The 22,150-nt window shown below is 48.6% G+C and overlaps 2 protein-coding genes across 2 annotated transcripts; one reads left to right on the top strand and one right to left on the bottom strand.

Annotated features, from left to right (window-relative positions):
* Positions 1–4,536: 4,536 nt before the first annotated feature.
* On the top strand, positions 4,537–5,356 carry SFN (stratifin). Its single transcript, XM_054571801.1, has one exon. The coding sequence runs from the start codon at positions 4,542–4,544 to the stop codon at positions 5,286–5,288; it is 747 nt and encodes a 248-aa protein (XP_054427776.1). The 5' UTR covers positions 4,537–4,541; the 3' UTR covers positions 5,289–5,356.
* Positions 5,357–11,738: 6,382 nt separating this feature from the next.
* On the bottom strand, positions 11,739–22,140 carry GPN2 (GPN-loop GTPase 2). The gene is made up of 5 exons (XM_054571804.1): positions 21,419–22,140; positions 20,699–20,855; positions 18,389–18,549; positions 16,995–17,125; positions 11,739–14,126 (listed from the first exon to the last, which is right to left on the bottom strand). The coding sequence occupies exons 1-5, from the start codon at positions 21,827–21,829 to the stop codon at positions 14,054–14,056; spliced, it is 933 nt and encodes a 310-aa protein (XP_054427779.1). The 5' UTR covers positions 21,830–22,140; the 3' UTR covers positions 11,739–14,053.
* Positions 22,141–22,150: the final 10 nt, after the last annotated feature.

Raw genomic sequence — 22,150 nt, forward strand, 5'->3', positions numbered from 1 at the left:
TTTTAACCAAAATAAAGATTTCCCTCTTCTTGCCATACCCTTGGCTGTCTGGTGCCACCTTTACTTTGGGATCTGGGGGTGGGGCCTGCAATGAGTGTGCAAGAGAACTGCTGGCTTACAGCCGCCAGCTTTGTTCCAGTCGGTCAGTGCTGTTTGGAGATTTTTAAAAGGCTCAGCAAAGCCAGAAGTGACACAGGAAGAGTGACCAGCATCCTCTTCATTCTGCCCCTCCAGAATTCCTGGTCTCAGTTCCAGAGACCTTCAAGCCTTAGCTGACCTCCAGACTCAGAAAGGTCCCAGCCTAGGCTATGACAGAGGGTTTGACTCCAGTCTGGGGCTGTCACACTCCTGAACTGAGCCCAGCCCAGGTGACAACTCTCATGGGGCCTTCCCTCCTCCCAGCTGCCTCCCCACATCAAGATATACACACAGCATTCTAAGAGCTAAAAACTGAAAATAAATAAAAATAAATATCTACAGCAGCCATTTAGCAAGGACTTGCCAAGCGCCAGGCCTGTTTTCTCAACGTAACCTATGAGGAAGGTGCTGTCAGCCTTTTTACAGATGAGAAAACTGTGGCTCAAGGAAGGCACAGGAGTTGCCCAGGGAGTTGCCAACTGGTAAAGTAGCAAATTCAAGATTTGATCCTGATCTCTGTGCTGACCTCTGACCCTTCAGCATTACCCAAGGAATGAACTGGGCTGCTTTAGGAGAAGGGGGATCTCAGAAGGAAAAACCCTAAAGTTAAAGAATATCATTCATAGGCAGCAGGGATCTTAGAGATGATCTGCAGGGCCTCCTTGTACCAATGGAGAAACCGAGGCCCAGAGGCAGGAACCTGTCCAAGGCCTTGTAACAGGGCTGGAATTCAGTCCCACCCCCTGAACTCATTCCATTCTTTCAAAAATTTCACGCCATGTCCTAGACTGGTCTGGGAAATGTGGGATACTTAAAACAGTAGTGCCTTGAGGAAAAGTGTCAGGATACTGACTCAAAAGTAATCTAATTCACCCCCCCACACACACACCCCCTCCCCCGCAAAGGCAACTAGTTGAGTGAGCTCTTGGCTGGATAACTGAACTCTGGTTAACAACTAGCCAGGGGGAGAAGATGCTGTAGCTTCCTCTAGTCACCTATGTAGTTTGATCATGCCAAGACTGGAAGAATTTCCTAGGAAATTTTTCCTGGAATCTTAACCAGAGTCCCTTGTGCTGCAGTTGGAGCCCTATCCCAGTGGAGATAGACAGAAACTACCGTATTTTGCCATGTATAATGCGCTTCCATGTATAATGCACACCCATGTTTTTGGTGCAAACTTTCAGGGAACAAATCTTTTACTATTTTAATTCACTTATTTCTTTCTATTTAGATACTTGGTTTTTTTTTTGTATTGTAAAGGGATTTTAGCATTTATTTTTGAACATACGGTACAAGAAATTTTATGTAACAAATAATTACAGAGCACAAGAAAAGATAAAAGGTATTTCAGGTACTACCCATGTATAATGGGCATCCTTATCTTTTCCCTCAAAACTTTGGGCAAAAAAAATGTGCATTATACACGGCAAAATATGGTAGTTGCTGTCTGCCTTCTCTGTACCACAACGTTCAACGCCTGTTTACCAGCTAAGAAGGGTTGGTTGCCTATGGGATCAGAGGCCTTAAGCCTGCTGGTAGAATGGATATTATACAGGAGAGTGGGAGGTAGTAGGCAGGATGAGGAAAGCCCCTTTGGGCTGCAGCCCCAGCTCTTGTCCTGCTGACTCAGATGGCTGACTGGAACCCTGTGCCCTGCCGGGGCCTGCTGCCTCCCGCCTGCCTGGGCTTCTGGACTTGGGAAATGGAGGCCTGGAGGCAAAGGGAGGTGCCTGAGACAGGAACTGAGTCAGGATCAACAGGCCAGAGCCAGCGGGAGATTGCAGGCAGCCTGACTCTCAGATTCAGCAGGGGAGAGAGAGGAGGGAAGGGGCTTCCATCTCTTGCCCAGAGCTGTACTGAGGGCATCGAGCTTGCGGGTGCAAACCAACCGCCACCAGGCCTCCTGGCTTCAGTGATAAAAAAGAGAAGACTCCCTTCCTAGAGACAGAAATAGTTCCACAATTGCCAAGCCCTGCTTCCCAGATTTATGCTGTTCTGGGATCTCCAGCTTTCCCCCATGACGTGGAAAGCCTGGACTGGGTGACTACACAAAGGAAGGTCCCTGAGGGCCCAGGGCCCTGCGCAGGCCCAGAGGAATACCCAAGGCGGAGAAGGAGGAGCAGGGTCAAGTGAGCAGTGCTGACCATTCGTCCGTCGTCTTTCCCACGTGGGCACCCAGCTGGGTAGGCTCTGGTCTTCAACTGAGACCTGGTGTGGGGCCCTTCCTCATTTCAGAGGCCCCAGCTCCATGTTCATGTTGTGAATGTGTATGTTTATAATAATAAAGTTGGTTGGATTTTTTTCACATACTAATAGCCATCATCCACTCAAAGAAGTGCTTTCCATCAACTCATTTAATCCTCACAACAAACCCCATTTTCCACTTAGGAGAACAGGCTCACAGAGATTAAGTCACTTGGCATAGGCCACAACAGTTTGTAAGAATTGAACCCAGCTGGTCTGATTCCAAAGATACTGGCTATTCCGTCTCTCAGAAAAATAATACACGTTCACGATCGGTAACTTGAGGAGAATAAGAAAAGGAAAAACAATCACTCACAGTCTCACTATTTAAAGACGCCCTCTGTAAGTTGCATTTTAGTGTATTTCCTTTCCATCCTTTTCTGTCTGATTTGAGCAAAGCCTTCAGGATTATCAAGCCTAAAACCCCTTCTGCTTCCTTGGGAAACCTGTAGCATCAGCCCAGATATGTCCCTGCTTTTCCTCCTAAGAGGCAGAGCTCATCTTTGGGCCTAAGCCTCCCTCTCTCCGGAAGGGGAGGATCGGTATTCAGACACCAAGACAAACTCAGGGACAGTCGGGTCCTGGCCCCAGGATTAAGCTGGCTGGATCCCAGTAAGGGGAGCCCCACCCTGAGCCCCATCTGAGCTTTCGCTAGGGGTGGGGCAGATAAGCAGGAACCCACCTTCTGGGGCACAGTGCCAACACCTTTAGATGAAAGAAACTCTTGATTGCACAAGGACAGCACTCCAGTTAACAGGGACAGAAGGTTGACAACAGAGACCTCTCCATCTCTGAGGCCTCTGACAGAAGTCAGAGGTAGGGCCATGGTCAAAGGGAAGGGGTAGGGAAAATTCTGAGAGGCAGGCTCTGGGAGGCAGTACTCAGCTGGGACTGCTGCCCCATAAAACAGAATGGTATGTGTCATCGCCACCTCCTTTTTCTTGGTCCCATCTCTCTCCCCAGTTGCTAGCGTCCCCCCTGGGGAACCAAACTGGGCTGAGCACTCAGGTGGCCTGCTTCCCAGCCTCTGACAGAGGGCGAGCTGAGTCAGGCAGGAAAGTGGGACAGCCAGCAAGCTGGGCCCCCACCCTTTGTGAGCCCCACTGATACAGGGTGGCTGGTGACTTGGAGGGGGCAGGTGACCTGGCCTGGAGAGCCAGAGGGTAAGTCCTCAAACAAGTGGCAACAGGCCACCAACTTGAAAGGGAAAATTGTGCTGCGATGGGAAAGGTGTCCAACAAACCTACTGGGTGACTAATTACAACGACTGGGCTGGAGCGTCAGAGGCTGCTCATTAAATACCTCATTAAGTGGCACCCTGAAAACTGCCACCTGTGCGTTCTGGGAGCTCAGAGGGGACAAGATCCTGAGGGAAAATGAGGCTGGGGGATGGAACCATTTCAGGAAGCTTGGATCTCACTTCTAAATACATCCTGGAGCTCACAAGTCAGAGGCCTTGATGGGAGAGAAACCAAAGGAAGTAGGATGCAGGGGACTTAGTAGCAGTGTGACCTTGAGCAAATCTTACCTCCCTCTGAGCCTTAGTATTCCTATCTCTAAAGTGAGGTCACAGTCCTGCCCACTTCAGAGACACAGTAGGGACTAAATTAGATAATGGATATGGAGGTACTTGGGAAACTGTAGAGACCTGCCTAAACAGGAAAGATCTCACCTGAACCAAGGAGGGGGATTCTATCTGGCAGGAATAGGAACCCCATCCTCCTGCACCTGGGTTTATGGGGTCTGCCAAGGCTGATGCAGTCAGGTGGCTGAAGCCATCATTAGTCTCTGAAGGACACTGTGAAGGAGAATATGATTTGAGAAACTGGGGCAGCTACCTAATGTAGGCTGGCACCCATGTAATAGAGCCTGGAAAGGTGCCTGTGCAGGTGGGGCCGACACCCAGACTTCTCCTGCTGACTGTCTTGATGACTCACCTCATATCCCAGCCCTTTTACCTTTAAGGAAGACCGGAAAGGGTGTGAGAAGAGCAGAGGGAGGTAGGTCCAGGGCCTCAGTCCCGCCCTCTGCCACTCCCTCCCCACCCTTCTCTGGGCCAGGCCGTCCAGCCAAAAGGCAGGCAGGGAACTGGAGAGGCACAGAATCCAGCTTGATCCTGAGGCAGCCAGTTAGCCCAACGCCTGTCTGTCCCCAGAGCCATGGAGAGAGCAAGTCTAATCCAGAAGGCCAAGTTGGCCGAACAGGCCGAACGCTATGAGGACATGGCAGCCTTCATGAAGAGTGCTGTGGAGAAGGGTGAGGAGCTCTCCTGCGAAGAGCGAAACCTGCTGTCAGTGGCCTACAAGAATGTGGTGGGTGGCCAGAGGGCTGCATGGCGGGTTCTGTCCAGTATTGAGCAGAAAAGCAATGAGGAAGGCTCGGAAGAGAAGGGCCCAGAGGTTCGTGAGTACCGGGAGAAGGTGGAGACGGAGCTCCGGGGCGTGTGCGACACCGTGCTGGGCCTGCTGGACACCCACCTCATCAAGAAGGCTGGTGATGCTGAAAGCCAGGTCTTCTACCTGAAAATGAAGGGTGACTATTACCGCTATCTGGCTGAGGTGGCCACCGGTGACGACAAGAAGCGCATCATCGACTCTGCCCGGTCAGCCTACCAAGAGGCCATGGATATCAGCAAGAAGGAGATGCCACCCACCAACCCCATCCGCCTGGGTCTGGCCCTGAACTTTTCCGTTTTCCACTACGAGATCGCCAATAGCCCTGAGGAAGCCATCTCACTGGCCAAGACCACCTTCGATGAAGCCATGGCTGACCTGCACACCCTCAGTGAGGACTCCTACAAAGACAGCACCCTCATCATGCAGCTGCTGCGAGACAACCTGACTCTGTGGACGGCCGACAATGCCGGGGAAGAGGGAGGCGAAGCACCAGAGGAGCCCCAGAGCTGAGCCACGCTGCTACTCTCCCTGCCCTGCCCTGCCCGCTCCAGTCCCCCACCCCCAGCAGAGAGGACTATATGGGGTGGGAGGCCCGACCCCTTTCCCTGAATGCTCTGTCCCAGCTCAGAGAAGCTCCATAGGGAGGGACCAGCAGAGCTGAGGCCTCCTAGAGCCATTGGATCCCACTCTTCTGGCACTGTCGGGTGCTCACCCAGCCCTGCTCTCTGCACCCCCTCCTTGAGACCCCACCCATGAACCAGGTCACTTCTTTCTCCCTCTTCACTCCTTTTTGCCCCTGCTGCCTCTGGATCTTAGGAATTGAGGAGTGTCCCACCCTTGTGGCTGAGAAGTGGACCGTGTGGCAGAGGTTGGCGAGTGTGTGTGTGTGTGTGTGTGTGTGTGTGTGTGTGTGTGAGAGAGAGAGAGAGAGAGAGAGAGAGAGAGAGAAAGGCCCAGAATGAGAGGGAAAGCATGTCTGCTGGGTGTGACCATGTTTCCTCTCAATAAAGTTCCCCTGTGACACTCCTCCTGTCTTTTCCAGTTATTGGCGGAGGGCTGGGACTAGGATTGGTGTATGATTTACAGAAAACCTGATTTGGGGCCCTAACCTGCCATGGGGTCAGGCAAAACTTTGGGACCGGTGACTAGGTGAGAAGCTGGGGGTACGGCTCTTTCCACCAAGCCCCAAACAAACAGGTCTGGTCCGGGGAGGGTCAGGTGAGCGCAAAGGCGGCTCTAACGCTCTTCTGCTGAAGAGCTTAGATCTGAGGCGGCAGGAAACCAGTTAAGTCTCAGGCATAAGGTCTAAGGACCACGCCGCATGAATATGCTGTAGTGAGCAGTACTGAGCACCCCGATTTGAAAGCGAAGGGAGGGTCCCATCAGGTGCTCAGAGCTGAGAGGCCGGGAAGTACGATCTGGGGCAGAGCTGTGACGCCACCATTAAAAAGCCCAGCTCTGAGAAGAGGGGAACGTACCCCATCGTTCGCAGACGGGACAAAATGGAACGGGCTGGCGGAGAGGAGGCGCTAGCTGGCTGGGAAGAGCCTCGGGGAACGTAGGCCAGACCAGTGCTTCCAACCCCGCCGCCTCCGCGCCCAGAGGCAACGCGCCTAGGCCTGCGACCGGCTCGCTTGGTCCCGCCTGAAGGCGGGCCCGAAGCCTATATCGCCCAATCACGGGAGGGGGCTGCTCGAAGTACTGGCCAATGGGAGAGTAAGCAACGGACGCGCGCCGCGCGCGTTCGGACGCCCGGTGGGCTTTGCGGTTTGCGAGTCTGCCTTGCGGGACTGAGACACCTTCACCGCCTGCCGAGCGCTAGGGGCGGCGCTTTCCGGGTTTCACTCAGACAAGTTGCTACCCGCCTGACCCGAGATCTAGGATACTCATGGCAGCGGAACGGGGCGGTCCGGAAAAAGCAGTCCCCTCCCTTTGAGTCATCTGCCTAACCTTGGGGGCCTGGTTGGCAGGGCGGGCTGGGAAGAGGCCACCACACACTAGAATCCAGGCAGCCCTGAACTAGTGGCCAGGAGGCTTGGACTGCATCCCTGACTTGGTTGTGGGATTTTGGAAAAGCCATTACACCTCCCTGGACCTTAGTTTCCCTTTCAGTGTCTAAAGCGTCTTGAACTAAAGACTCTCTAAAGAAACCTGAAGAATCTGGGTACTGGAATCAAGCTGCCGTAGTTGACTCCCATCCTGCCTTGGCCAAGGCTCTTAATTAACCTTGCTTAACTTTTGTGTCCTAATTTATAATGTGGGGACTAGAAAATAGTACCTTCCTCTTAAGAGTAACTATGAAGTTTAAGAAAATAAATGCACTTGAAGTAGTTCATAGTACATGTTAGCTATTATTAATCCTTCTAGCATCTATAATAGTCTAGGATTTATCCAGCATTTCTGTGCCAAAAGCAGAATCATCAGCCAGGCCCAGTCTTGAGGAGCAGCTTTACTGCCAAAGCTGACCTGCATGCTCACTGGGCCACCTGAAAATGCAGGGTGACTGGGGAGCTCAGGCCAGCCTCATTACAGTCCAAGTCTGGCCACACCCATGGAACTCAAAATTGAACGGCTCTTATCAGACAGAGTTAGTAATTCTGCAGGGGAAGTCTGCGGGACCACTGTGATGCTTTCTGGGTCCCCTATTTCTCCCCTCCTTTCCTGGAAGTGTGTTGGATTTCCAAACGATGCAGAGACTCTGGGCTAGGGCAAGTGACTCCCCCTCCACTCTGAAAGTGACCCAGTTTCTCTTACCAGACAGGTCTGGTAACTTTCTCTTAATGGGATAGGTCCTGGGAAAGAAACTTCTTTCTCTCAGCCTCTGACTTTGCCTTCTCTCTCCACACCACTCATTGTTGCCCTATATGGGGAAAGAAATGAGTATGTTGGTGTTGAAGGATTTCAAAAGCATATGGTATGGATTGGAACACCGTCAGATGGCTAGATGTGAGCCTGCTTAGACAACAGGCCATGAGGGTCACAGTCTTTTTTATCTGACTTTTTTTTTTTTAGCCTCTGTAAAGCTTTCTTACTGTTACCCAGAGTGGGGTTTCAGTGAGCATTTCTTACCGTCTTGTTCTGGTCTAGATTTGCCGTTGTAGAAATTTCAATCCTACTGCTAATGGGTATGGAGTTTCTTTTGGAGTGATGAAATGTTCTGGATTTAAATTGTGGTGATATTTGCACAACTTTGTGAATATATTAAAAACACTGAACTGTAAACTTTAGAAGGATGAATTTTATGGTATGTGAATTATATCTGTTTTAAAAATCAGTCCCAGAAGGCAAAGCAGGTAAGAATGCCAACCAAGTTCCACTAGACATTTCATGGTGGCCTTTCTCCCATTCCCATCATCCTCTCCACTGGAGCACAGTTATAAGCTCTTCCAAATTTCAAAGCCCATCTCCAGGTCAAAACATGACTGACCAGCTTCCCTCTCCCTTTTATACGTATACAGAGCTTTGGGTATGTGCTATTTTACCACCGCCTTTCATTTATATAGGTACATTTATTCAGTTATGACTTCATATCTACTTGATCCTACCTCTGAGTTTGCAACTATGTCCTGGGTTTATTTCTTGTCTCCTCAGAGAGCTCTCCAAAAACAGTAACTTTGTCCCATTATTCATCCTGTCTTCCCACAGTGTCTCCAGCAAGGTTTTGTGTATAGGAAGGTGCTCAGAACTTAATTTTAAAACCATCCTTCCAAGTGCCTGGAAATCTGGTTTAGTGCCAGGTCCTTAATTGTGGAAATGGAAAAATAGCTGGTTGTGAGAGGAGGCAGGACTATAAACAGAGGTTGGCTCAGAAAGATTTAAATAATCCCAGTCCTATCCTTTCTATATTGCCAGAGGATCCCTCAGGAAATGGAGGTCCAGGACTTGCAAAGATCATCCTCTCTTAAGAATTTGACTGGTATGGAGAAAATTTGCAACCTAAAATTTTCTAGAGAATATATCCATTCTTAATTGGCTCTGTAGATCCACAGGAGTAGGTGATGGAGGGCATGGCATTGGGTTCAATGTGCCTTCTCAGAATCAACCAGGCATCCGAGGGAGGCCAAGGCATTGGGGTTAGGCAGGGCAAGATACTCCCAGAAGGCAAGATACTCTACTTCTACACACACACACAGACACACATGTCCAGTGTCCAAACGTCCAGTGCTTTTTCCGGAAAGCCTGATTTCAGAGGCTTGCACTGAGGTTATCCTGACCAACAGTGCCCCATTCTTGCTTCTTCCTAGGGAACACAGTACTGTAACAATAGTAGTGGGCATAACTATTATCACCTTTGTTTTGCAGATGCGGAGAGTGGGGCTCAGTGTAGCTAAATAACCTAATAACCAAGGTTGTACAACTAATAACCAAGGTTATACAACTATTTACGTGTCTAGGGAGCAGAATGGCTCTGACTCCAAAGTCTATGATTTTTAAATTGTTTTCAAATTCTGTTCAGAGGGTTCCCCAGAACAAGGCAGGAATGTAGTGGTCAGGGTTTCCCATTTCCACACATGGCTAAAAGAGCCGCATGTATGCTTGTATTGTGTATTGGAGTTACATGAGTTAAAAATACATTTGCAAAGAACCCCATTATGCTATGCTGCCTTGCTCCTAAGAATCAAGAAAGTCTTATTCTACTCTCAGTCTAATGCCACCCCAGGGCCTGGCAAGAAGGAATTGTCTTAAGAAAAAATTGTGTAGTGGACCAATTTCCCAGCTCATTCACCAAGTTAAGGTTTCCTTAATCTGGTTACATCTTTTGTTCCTTTTCAATTCTTCGCCCTATTCACAGGGTCTACCCACCCCACAGTCCTTGCTCTGTGTGGAGTGAGGAAGGCATGTTTCTGCAGGGTAGATCCCTCTCCTCTCAAACTACCCCCACCCCGCCCCCGCCCCACCTACTCACTGATTCAGGGGCCTGGAATGTCTGTGGGGGCAGCAGACAGGTATGTCACCCCAGGGGTGTCTGAGGATGATTCATCTCTCATCTCCACCCAACCTTCTCCTTACTGCTCTCTGGGAAATTTAATTCTTTGTCTAGAGATAAAAAGAGGGAGATCCCAGACTCTGAACTCATGGAGTCTTCAATCTGTGGCTAGGTACAGTACTTGATATATATCAGTTTATAGTATCCGAGAAATATAGGTTGAAAGAGGAGGAAGGAAGGGTGAAGGGTGGAAGGAAAGGTGGGTGGAAGGAAAGGCGGGTGGAAGGAAAGGCGGGTGGAAGGGAAAGAGGGACAAAAAACGGGAGGGAGGAAGACACATTTTCTCCCCCTTCTTCCTCCAAAATAAAGTTAACCTGAAATTTCCTTGTCTGAGTGTAGATGGGAGTGATTTTTAACTCAGAATAGATTGTGCAACCACTGGTATGCTTTGAGCTGGGAGAAATCTTACCCATGTCCCCCATTATCCCTTCTGGGATGTTTATAAGATTCCACAGAGCAATGTGGAGTCTGCAGGATTCATAGACAAGAAAAGGCCACCAGTGGGAAGGGAGCTGATTTGCACAGTAAGCACACTCCTTGAGATTTTAGGTTGATTTGGGATGGCTTTGAAGGGGCCTCTCATCTCCCCCCTCCACAACTGCTTCAAGGTTTTGGATGGGAAAGGAAATTTAACTTTGTTATGTATTCTAGTCCAGAGGTTTTTATCAACACTCATCTTTCTTCACCTTAGTTGGGCTCCAAATCCCTGGCTCACCCCCTCACAGATCCTCACCTGAACTTCTGGGGCTGTCTGAAGTTGGCACCCCTGCCGGAAAGAAAGGACACAATCAATTGTAAATGAGACTTACAACTTCCTCTCTCCTTAGTAGGCCTGATGCCATTGAGATATATGTGAATTTGGGATTCTTCTTTGTAAAAGGGACATTAAGTGGAGGTGGGCAGCCCAGACCAGACTGGGTAAGGGCTCCATGGCCAGGGGCGAGAGAGGAGAAAAGGGGAGGGACAGGAAGGGGGCTACGCGGCTTGGCTTGCGAGAGAATTTCCTTCCAGGAGTCTGGGGGCAGTTGGGCCTCCCAACTTTAAAAAACTGGTGTGTCATGGTGATGCTGAGATGGGTCTGAAGTCACTCCCTTTCTCTTCCCAGGAGCCTTGAGAAATGACAGAGAATCTCCAAGATCGACCTTCCCACAGACTCTAATGGGATTGGGCTTCTTATTCTCAGCCAACTGGGGGGTGAGCATTTTGCTAATTCGGAAACAGCTGAGAGCAGGCTGGCTGTGCTTCAGCCTGTGGACTTCAGGGCGTCACCCTCACTCCTATGCCTCTTTGTCTGGCCTGGAAGCCTTTCCAATGAACTGTGGTCTCTGAAAAGTTCCAAATGCTATCTTCCAATTGTTGGGGTCCCAATTCAGAGCCAGGACATGCATCTATCCTAATATCAGCACTAAGCAGATATGACCAAGAAGGTCCCTTCTAAGGTACTCAGACATGGTTTCCTTTCTCCAGAAGTTGTCCACAATTTGCTGAGTAAGGTCTGAGAGGGAGAGGGGCACTTTCAGGAAGTGTCTGTGAGACATAAATGGCACTGTTCTGGAAGGCATTTTAGCAACATGAATCCAGACCTGGAAAACATCAGTTTTGCTTTGTTTTTCAATTTCTAGGATATTATCATAAAAGTCAAAGACTCAAAGATTTGGATACAAAGACATTAATCACAGCACTATTTACAATAGCAAAAAAGTGGTGCTGACTTACACGCTAACCATGGGAATATGAGTAGGTAAACGTTTTAGACATACCATGGAATATTATCACGTAAATAAAAAGTCTTTATATTTTTAATTATATCAACTGAAAAAAGCAGGTTACAAAGCAATTATATCCCACTTATATAAATGCTGTAACTATCCCTCTAGATGTACAGAAAAACAAAACAGACAAAACATAAATGTAAATATAAATTTATTATAAATTATATTTTTGTTACGATTATGAGTCTAATTTTCTATTTCCCAAGTTTTTCACTTTACTATTTTCATCATGAAATTTAAAAAAAATTAAGAACTCTTAAGGAGAGTTGCCATATCTCAACCATACTGGAAGATTGTCTTTCTTCTACTCCACACATTTCATATGGCTGAACAGGCCTCACCTGGAGCCCAGGCATCTGATCTTTTCTGCACCGTGCTGCCCTCCCCACCTCCCAACATGATAATCATTCTGCTATCAGTGGGAGGTGGAGAAAGCTACATTTACTGGAGGGGAAAACATCCTTGCTGTCACACAAATGCCTGAAAACAAAGTTTTGGATTATTTCGTCCTTCACTCCAGGACTGCAAAGAATGAATACTAAGCGTGCTTGGATATGACCCTATAAAGTTCTAAGTGACACTTCTTTCCTACTGGTTTGCTTTGGTGACATCTGCAGCATCCAGGATGGGGTAGGCATCAAAGGCCATGACCACAGCTATTGATACTATTTTCGAAAACACAGCATCCATCCTCACTCCCTGAGGGGTTTGCCCAGCAGCCTGAGCATCAGGATTCCTGGGTTCCAGGCCCCACAGGTGACTCATGGCCAGCCCCAGGCAGGGCCTACTCGCCTCAGTTTCCCTGGCTTGCTCTGTTGATACTCCCCACCTACTACTGTACAGGGTGTTAATTAGGAGTGAGGTGCTTTGAACTCTGCAGATGAAAGAGGCTGGGGAAGCAGCACCCAATTATTATCCCCTGTAACACCAGGCGTGGGAGCGGAGATGGGCTGCTTTCATACCGTTCCAGCCACTGGAGGCTCCTTATAGTGCTTCACTCTGCTCTGGCTGTCAAAACTGGAAAGCAAAGTTCAGTCATCATCTCAACGCTACTTCAAATTTTCTTTAACTGTCAAAACCACCACTGACCTACCTTCCCCTGGATTTATGATTCAGGAACACTCTAAAGGTGTCTGAATTCTTCCTTCCAATTGGTCTCAAATCCTGTAGAATATGAAGCATGACTTTTCACCATTAAGTATTCACAATTAAGAAGTCAGCAAAGTAAGCCAGAGGGCCAGGATGACTGAAGTTCAAACTCATCTTTTTCCTTCTTGTAAAGTGGAGCTTACTAATAATCCCCATCGTTTGTATTTTTAGGAGTTGCTGTGTTAATCACATGAGGACCGTGTGTGTGAAAGCACTTTGTAAAATGCCAAACCCTGCACGTGTTAACAGGACCATGTAACTGCAAATGACTTCTGGCACAACTGCCTTCTGTCCTCCCCTTGCGCCTCCAAGCTACAACTGCAAAAATAAGCCTGGGTTGCCACCTATTGGTTGAAAATACAAATTGCATCCTACCAGTAGCAAGTAGAGCAAAGGAAGCAAACACCAGTATTTCTAACTTGAAACTATCTTAATTTTTCCTGTGCCCCTAATGTCTTTCTGTATTGAATACTGTTCTTTAAAAAATGCAGTTTATGCCCTAGCTGATGTGGCTCAGTGGGCTGAGTGCTGGCCTGCAAACCAAAAGTTCGCCTATTCAGTTTGCAGACAGGGTGCATGCCTGGACTGCAGGCCAGGTCCCCAGCTGGGGGACATGAAGAGAGGCAACAGATTGATATTTCTTTCCCTCCCTTTCTCCCTTCCTTCCTGCTCTCTAAAAATAAATACATTAAATCTTTAAAAAGAAAATGCACTTTGTATAAATAACTTCATTTTTAAAGTAAACTTTTAATCACTATTATAAAGGAAACTAACTAACACTTGTCAAAAGTAGAATAAAACCATGAAATGAATACAATGAAATAAAATGTTAAGATCTAGCTAGGAAGTAGTGCCTCAAGCTTAAGGATCACTGTTAAAATTGAAAATTAACCTAAGTACGCAATTGGAGAATAAGTGTCAATCCTCTAGTATGATCCTGTGCTTTGGGAACATACTGCCATGTATAAAGAAATAGAAGTCTTCTGAGAGAAGGTGACATTCACTTGTTCTACCCCAGCTCCCTGGACGGTTGAAGAAAGTTTGAAAATCACAGAATGGAGAAGGAAATAAACTCTTGTATTGTAGCACGTCCCGCCACAGTCCGAGTGGGACCAGCGCTGAATTCCTGGTGACAGTGTCCAGAGCTCCTACGCACTGAAGGTATGGTGGGTGCTTTGCTTGAGCCATGTCTGGCTTTTGGCTAGGAGTCCTTTGCAAGGCTGAGTGTCCCCTCATCAGTCTCCCAACTCTGGCCGGGAGAACTGTTCCTGGATCTCCAGCCTACTGGGCTGTCCGCTGCTCGCTGGGAGTTGCAGCTTTCCCCAGTGCTGCTCTACGTGTCTTACTCTCCAGAGCCCAGCTGGTGGTTACAGATTCATGGCTTCCTGCTCCACCGACTGGTCTGAGGGTGCCAGGTACTTCTCCTGGATGCTCAGGGTGCTGAGGGCAGGTCAAGGATGACAGCAAGGGCAGGATCTGACCTCTACTGATGACTGCCTTCCAACCACATCTGGCAGAGTACTTCCATCCTTCTCCCTTCCTCATCATTATAGCTTCAGGCAACAGGGACCAGCTGGGTCTGAAATGCCTTCCAAAGCAACTCAAGTGCCCCTATATTCACCTCTTCCCCCACGCTGCTGAAGATCAAAGGACCAGAGAGTGCTAACCCTTCAGCTCTGCGTTATGACACATGCTCTGAGCCAGGCCATGGGGATTTAAATACTGATTTTGCTATGTCCTTTTCCTCATGTGTAAAGCAAGAGTTGTTATGAGAATCAAATGAGACAATGAATACAAAGTGCCCGGCACAGCACCTGGCTCACAGTAGGTGCTTAAGAAATGTTTGTGACTTCTTTTGCCAAGGGAGGGAACTCAAGGGCGCTCAAAGAAAATGACAAATTTCTACTTGGACCACAGGGTGCCTGCTACCTCTCTGGGACAGCAGTAAGGACACAAATCAGATTCACAAAGGGAAGGATCATGACGCTGCTGATGGAGCCCCATCGGGCTGGCTGGCCTGAGGTCGGGGTCTGGGGTCTGACTAGGAAATGGGCGTTGACCATGGTTAGGTTGGCCACTATGGTTGCTCTACTAGATGAGCCCAGTGTCAGCAACTGAGATTCTACAACCAAGGGGACCGAGATTTGAACCGTTCTTCCAAACACATGCTGAGTGAGGGACCTTGGGCCTGTCACTCTCAGAGCCCCAACTGCCTCATCTGTAAAAGGGGATTGAATAAAGATTAAACGGCATCCTGCAAATAAAGTATGTAGCCCACCAAATGATGTTCATGTTAGAGATCCTTCTTTACCATCTCATGGATCCATCATCAAAATCCATTTCACCCCTACACAAACTGACTCTGAACCCGTGCCCTCTCCCCTTCATTTTTCTTCAGGAGGTAACCCCTTGCTCCTAAGCAAGTTGGTCCTGATGGTCACTCAGGATCCGTGGGATCCATCTTGCTTGACTTGGAATAATCTCAAACCTGCCTTATTTCCGCTTTGAAGCCCCCATTCCTGAGCAGGGCACACAAAACCCTGTGTTCTGGCCCATCTGTCTGGCCCTATCACTGCTCCCCAGGCCGGAAGTCCTGTCCTGCCCACAAGTCATGCCATTCTATGCAACCCCCCAAACCTGTCTCAATCTTGGACTCCTATGCCTCTGTATACACTGTTCTCTTTGCCCTGAATTCCCTTTCTCTCTTAATCAATCTGGCTAACTCTCACTTTGGGATGATGCAACTCAAATGCTATTACCACAATGAAGCTTTCTTTACCCATGTACTCCTTTCTATATTAATCCCTAATTATCTTATTAACAGAGAGTGAAGTTGAACCCTAAGGAGATTAGGGTGCAGGGCAGAATCTATAATCAGCACAAATGTATATGGTTAAAAATACCCTTAAAATTTCTTTGTAAAGTACAATATTTGATTGTCTAACCACTATGCTATACACCTGAAACCAAAACAAAATAATACTGAACGCGAACTATAACTGAAAAATTAAGAAAAAAGGCAAGCCATTCAGGGAATCAAAACCAAAAGAAAATACCCTTAAAATTCCTCAAGTCACTTATTAAATATAGTATACATGGTTTTGTGAATAGAATCCTGTCTCACAGCACTATTGAAAGTGCCCCTTCCCTTTTCTGGTAGCGCTGACTTTACCGGAATCCCTGCATGTGTGAGGCAGCTCCTCGGTCCCTTCTTCAGGCACTGCACACCCTGCTGCCATCATTTGTAACTGCCCGTTTCCCTGGGAGTGTTGTTTCCCACATATGAAAGGGCCTAACACGGATCTGAGAGGTGGCGGGAACTATTTTCCTCCCTGTCCAAGGACTCCGGGGCCCTACCATCCCACCTTGTCTCCGTATCCTGTGCAGATGCCAAATGTCTGAAAGCAGCCTGGAAAGCCTGGACTTCCTTGTCCTGCCTCACAAGTAGCCTCTGTGACCTGAGAGACACCTGCACATGACCTCAGCTCCACCCTCATCGGTCCAGTTCTGAAGGTCTGCTCTGCCTCCAGGCAGCTCTGTTCCAGGGGCCCTCAAACACAGCACAGCTGTTAGCTCCCATCATCCCTTTCATCCACGTGACCAAACCTTCCTCTTTCTTTCCTTGCCTCAGTGTCTAGCACAACCATCCACATCACTGTCTAAGCCAGAAACTGGGAATCTAAATTCTGCTCCACCTTCATCTGTCTCACAATCATCCAGTTACAAACTCAAGTGGTCTAGCACCTTAGTATTTTTCTAATCCACACTCTTCTTTCTATTCTCTCTACTATTTCACCTCTTCTCTTCTATACTGTAAAAACTCTCCTGCTCCCAATCACATCTCTTAAATGGGTTTTTCCACACTTGAAGAAGCTTTTCAAAAATGTACATCTGTTCATGTCACACCCTGCTCAACAATACTGTTCACCCATGAGCTGAAGTCCACTCTCTTTAGCGGGGCACTCAAGCGCTCCATCGAAAGCCCTGCATCTCCCTTCCCCTTCACAGTCAAGACACTAGGCAAACTGAACCCCTTGCTTCTCTCTCAAATGACCAGTGCCCTTCCATTCCTGAGCCCCCACATTTGCTGCTCCTTCTTATCAATATCCTTCCTTGTCCTCAGGTACAACCAACCCTGAAGCCTTCTAAGGGACCACTCTTTGTATATGGAAGACAGTCACCGAGGAGTCCAACTGAGCAACATGAAATCAGTCATCTACAAGGGTAGATGTAGCCATTCCTGAGTCCCATATCTCGTTTTGCCGCCACCACCTTGACTGTGGCTAAGAAGCTAGAGAGCAAGGATACGAGGAGAAATGGAAGTCAGCTCCCATTGCAGCAGACATCATGGCCTCCAGGCTTCGCTGCTCTTGGACCCCGAAGCAGTAGCCATTGGCTTTATCCACAGCCTGCAGAACCCGTTGGACACTCTCCTTGTCCTATGGAGGGAGGAGAGAAATAGCTCTGTGAGTGAAACAGAGGTGTGTGGAACTGAGGTTATACCAAACTGCCTGCAGTCTCCAAACGCCCTCCTCAGTCTTCCCTCATGAAGCCTCTGTATATGAGGCTTCCTTGGCCTGGAGCAGCTCTACATGTTCCCAGGGGCCTGGCTACAACCCATTTCCCTGACCACCAATCCGCCTCAATTAGAACAGATAAGCTCTATATGCACAACCACAGTTCCCTGGGTTTATTCCTATTGTAGCTCTGATCCTACCATCTTACTAACTATTAATAAATTATTAACTCCTCTGCCTCCCCTATTCAACTGTGCTCCCCTTGAGGTCAGGGACTCATTTGTCAAGGTATTCCCAGTGCTTGGCACAGTACTTAGCTAACAGTAAGCACCCAATAAATATGCATGTAACTTATTTATTTACTCATCCACATAAAACTAATAAGAACAATTCATACTCACATGTCAGGAAGGAAAGATCAAAGGAATGCATTACAGTCCCTTACCACAATGCCTAGCACAGAAAGCCTTCAGTAAGTGGTAGTTGTGCCCTAGCCGAGTAGCTCAGTTGGTCAGAGCATTGTCCCAAGACACCAAAGTTGTGGGTTCGATCCCTTGTCAGAGTACATACAAGGATCAACCAATGAACACATAATTAAGTGAAACAACAAATCAATGTTTCTCTCTCTAAAAATCAATTTTTAAAAAAGTAGTTGTTATGCTTAATATTATAGAATTTAGCTTATTTTAGAGAAGAGGGTGGCCTTAAAAAGGGAAGAGACAAGTTCACTCAAGTCTACCCATTGCAGAAAGGAATCAAGCATGCACTGGGGTCTCCCAGGATATCTTTGCAGGGTGAAGGTGAGAAGCATAGTGCCTGGGTATGACTTTCCAAAGTCAGCAAGCAGTTGTTCATCTTGAAGGAGACTGAGAGACTTGTCCCTGGCCTTGGTCAAGTCCCTTGCTGGTGATTTTCTGATCTAGTCCATTTTCACACTGAGGAAGGAACACGTAGAGAGGACCCAGCAACACAGAATAAACAGGGCCAAAGTTTGGTGCACCCCTTTTACTGGAATCCTGCTCACCAGAGCCCCTGGTCCCAACACCAAGGGCGCTGAATGATAGTTGGACCTAGGACAAAGAGCACTGTTTCAGCCCTCAAAGCCTCCTGTACTCTTGGCTTGGTGAGGTCCCACGTGCTGTCAGAGCCTACAGCCAAGGGAAGAGGCCTTTTAGTCGCCGGTACCTGGATATTGAGAGGAATAAAGGAGACCAGGCTGTAGTCTTCAATGAGCTGCACCAGTTTCTCATTGAGCTGACGGTAGTGGCGGAAGAAAGGGTCAGAAGCCAGGTGGTCAAGCAAGTAGGAGAGGTCTAGGACCTCTGTGTAGTAGTCCAGGTTGAAGGCTAAGGAGAGAAGCCAATGTTCAGGAGTAGCTGGCATCAGGCTAAAGCCCCAAGGGCAGGGACCATATTTTTTCTTTCTTCCTCTGCCTTCATTCCCTCCCTCATTTATTCATTCAACAATGGCAGTGAAATGAAGTTATGAAGGAATAGATGGTTTCACCTGCTGGCTCTGTCATTTACTAGCTATGTGGACAGGTACCTACCTCATAGGGTTGCTGTGAGGATTACCAGTAAATGCTATAAACTCCAGTGCCTGGTACGTCCCTCATGAAGCTCAGAGACAGGTACCCCCAGGACCTAGCACACACTGTAAGGACTTTAGCAGGCTGGCATCTGGGTAAATCTCTTTCCCCTTTGGGCTATTTCCTTCTTAATTTAAAATAAGGAGATCAGACTAGATGACTCTAGGGCCCTGACTCAGTTCTATGACTACAAACTTCCCACTAAGAGAAGGAAAGTGGTCCTGCATTGTCCATTTCGGCCTGGAAGATCAAGCAGTTGGGCTCCTCAGCAGCTACGTCCCCAACTGAGCTGAGAGACCAGGCTGTCCGAGATCAGAGATTGATCAACTCACTCCCTGAGCTCTGCCTCCCATGTTCTAAATCAGCTCTAATTAGAAACTGACACCCTACCCTAGCTGGTGTGGCTCAGTAGATTGAGTGCTGGCCTGCGAAGCTAAAGGTTGTTGGTTTGATTCCCAGTCACGGCACATGCCTGGGTTGCAGGCGAGGTTTCCCACTGGAGGCATACAAGAGGCAACCTTCTCTTTCTCCCTTCCTTCCCCTCTCTCTAAAAAAAGAAATAAAAATTTTTAAGAAAGAAAAGAAACTGACACCCCTATGCCTACAAGGAACAATCTAACAAACGTCTTGGATTGCTTGTCAGGTACGTTTCTCAACAAGAATTAAGAAACTGGAGCCAGGTACACCTGGGTTTAGATTTCACCTCAGCTAACATACTCGCTGTGTGATTCCTGTAAGGTCTCTGGGACTCAGCTGTCTCATCTGATTTGCCTACCAGCCTCTTGTGAGGATGACTATCAAGAGTCAGAGAGAGGATGGTTGAAGACCACCACACAGCCATCTGGACTGGAGGCTGTGAAAGGGGAGGGAGGCTTGGGAGGACTACAAACGTGGGCATAGGTAAAATGGGGCTTTACCGTCACCCTCATCTGTTCACTGGCTTGGTCAGAAACCTGAGGATCATCCGTTGTTCCTGCAACTCTATGTCCAATCCACAAACAAATCTTTTTTCTTGAGCAAGTTTTGAATCTATTTCTCCCCACTCCTATCACCACTCCTTGGGCTGCTGCAACAATCTCCTAGAGCAGCTGTTTTCATTCTTGCCCCTTTCAGTTCATTCTCCACAAAACAGCCAGAATGACCTTTTCAGTGTGTGTTATTTCCTTGCTTAATATTCATCAATTACTTTCCTGTGTTTACATAGTATTGCTTTTTCGCTGGCTAGTGTGGCTCAGGGGGCTGAGCGCTGGCCTGTGAACCGAAAGATTACCAGTTCGATTCCCAGTCAGGGCACATGCCTGGGTGGCTGGCCATGTCCTCAGTTGGGGGTGTGTGAGAGGCAACCTATCAATGTATCTCTCGCACATTGATATTTCTCTCCCTCTTTTTCCCTCCCTTCCCCCTCTCTAAAAATAAATAAAATCTTTAAAAAGAAAAAGAAAAGTACAGGATTTTAGCCCCTGCCGACCTCTCTGACCTCATTTCCTACCACCCTTCCCCTAATCACTATTTCAGCTACTCTGCCCCACCCCACTTCCTTGAACACAAAAAGCAATTGCCTAAGGGCCTTTACCCCTACTGGTTGCTGCCTAGAACAGTTCTCCCTTGGCAGGCTCCTCACCGTTCAGATCCCAGGTCAGATGGCACTGTTCACTCCCTACCGCCCACTGCCTCATCATTCAGTTTTAATTCCTTCACAATATATATTGCCATCTGTAGCCCCCTTATCCCCAAACCCAGAAGAGTATATGGCACAAAATAAAGGGACAGAGGTCATGACCTGTCAGTGGCTATGATCACCAGGCCATGCATGGTCTCTGGAGGCAGCTTCCTTCAGCTGAGATCTCTGCTTCACTCTGGCCTAACCACTGTCCTGCACCTTGCCTGTCCGAAACTGGAGCTCTTACCCAACTTCCCATAGTGCTCAATGAGGTCCATCTTGGAAAGGAGGTTGACATGGGGCAGCTCTACGTGCAGCATGGTAGCCAGAGAGGTACACAGTACTGAAATGAACTTGGCCGGGTCTGTACAATAGTGAGAATCCACCAGGTGGACAGCAGTCAGCTGGAAAGAGAGGAAGAGAGGGTGAGGGGTATGAGGCAGGGAAAATCAGGGCCTATGTCTCCCCTGTCAGGCTGGGGATGCCTGAGGACAGAGTGCAAGCCTTCCCCGTTAGTGTCCTTCTGTTTTGTTCTAACAGCCACACTCATTTCTTTCTCCCAGGAGATACGGGCATTTTTCTTACAAGAAGCCTTGCACTGAGCCTCCCAGTGAGCAAATGGTTCAATTTTCACTACATCTGACTCCATTCTTTCACTTAATTTTGCCCCTAACTCACAATAACGATCGCCACGTCACTTTTCACATAACTTCTTCCATATGTCCATAATCCCAAATTGAGTACGAACACATCCACTTTACAGATAAGAAAACTGAGATTCAGAGAGATAAAGTGACTTACCCAGGACCACATAGTGAGTCGATGGCAGAGCCAGAATTCGAAAACACACCTGTTATACCCCAAACCAACTCCGCCCCTACCTCGCTGTGTGACATGGGGGTGTGGCATGTCCTCCCTGTCTTAGTTCCTTCATCTGCAAAATGGACCTGCCCGACCTAAGACGCACCCTGAGGTCCCACTGGGCCATCTGGGAGAAGATGTTGCGCAGGGCGCCGTGGTGGGTGCAGAGCTCCACTTGGCCTGGACAGTCGAAGAGGAAGTAATGGCCACGGAGGGGGTCAAGCTTGGCACGCAGCCAGTCCAGGTTGGCCTCCAAGTACTCCATGCAGTACAGTAGGCCGCCGTTGGGCCCCAACCGCAGGGCGTCCATCACGTCGCCCAAGCCCACTAGCTCGCTCACGTCCACCGCACACTCGTATGGCAGCCCGTCGTTGGCCGGGTCCAGGTTCACTACCGCCACGCGCCGGCCCAGCGCGCGCAGAAACTCGCTCATGCCCAGGCAGTACGTGGTCTTTCCCGAGCCCGGCGGGCCGATCACCGCCTGCCCAAAGGCTGTGGTCGGAGCAGTTCCCGCCATGGGTCGCAATGGGGCCGGTGAGCAGCAGGTCTGCGGGGCGGAGAAACAGGGAGGGCGACCGCGCCGGAGAGCGAGCGAGGGCGACGGGATCCCCGACGTGCACTCTGGGCGAGAGGGCGTTGCGATGGCGATGCTCTGGAATTGCCTAAAGAGGAACAGCAGGGAACCGTACAACGCAGAGCGAATAGCCCGGTATTGACCCGACCAGCACCGACTTCCGGAGGACGTCGGAAACAGTGGATCCCGGGGAGGAAGTCCCACCCTCACAATGACGACACAGCTTAGCGCCGAGTCCTGGCGGTGCGTAGCACTTCACGCCTG

The sequence above is a fragment of the Pteronotus mesoamericanus genome, unplaced genomic scaffold, assembly GCF_021234165.1.
Source record: "Pteronotus mesoamericanus isolate MK-2021 breed Mesoamerican mustached bat unplaced genomic scaffold, CSHL_Meso_final contig_221, whole genome shotgun sequence".
NCBI lineage: Eukaryota > Metazoa > Chordata > Mammalia > Chiroptera > Mormoopidae > Pteronotus > Pteronotus mesoamericanus.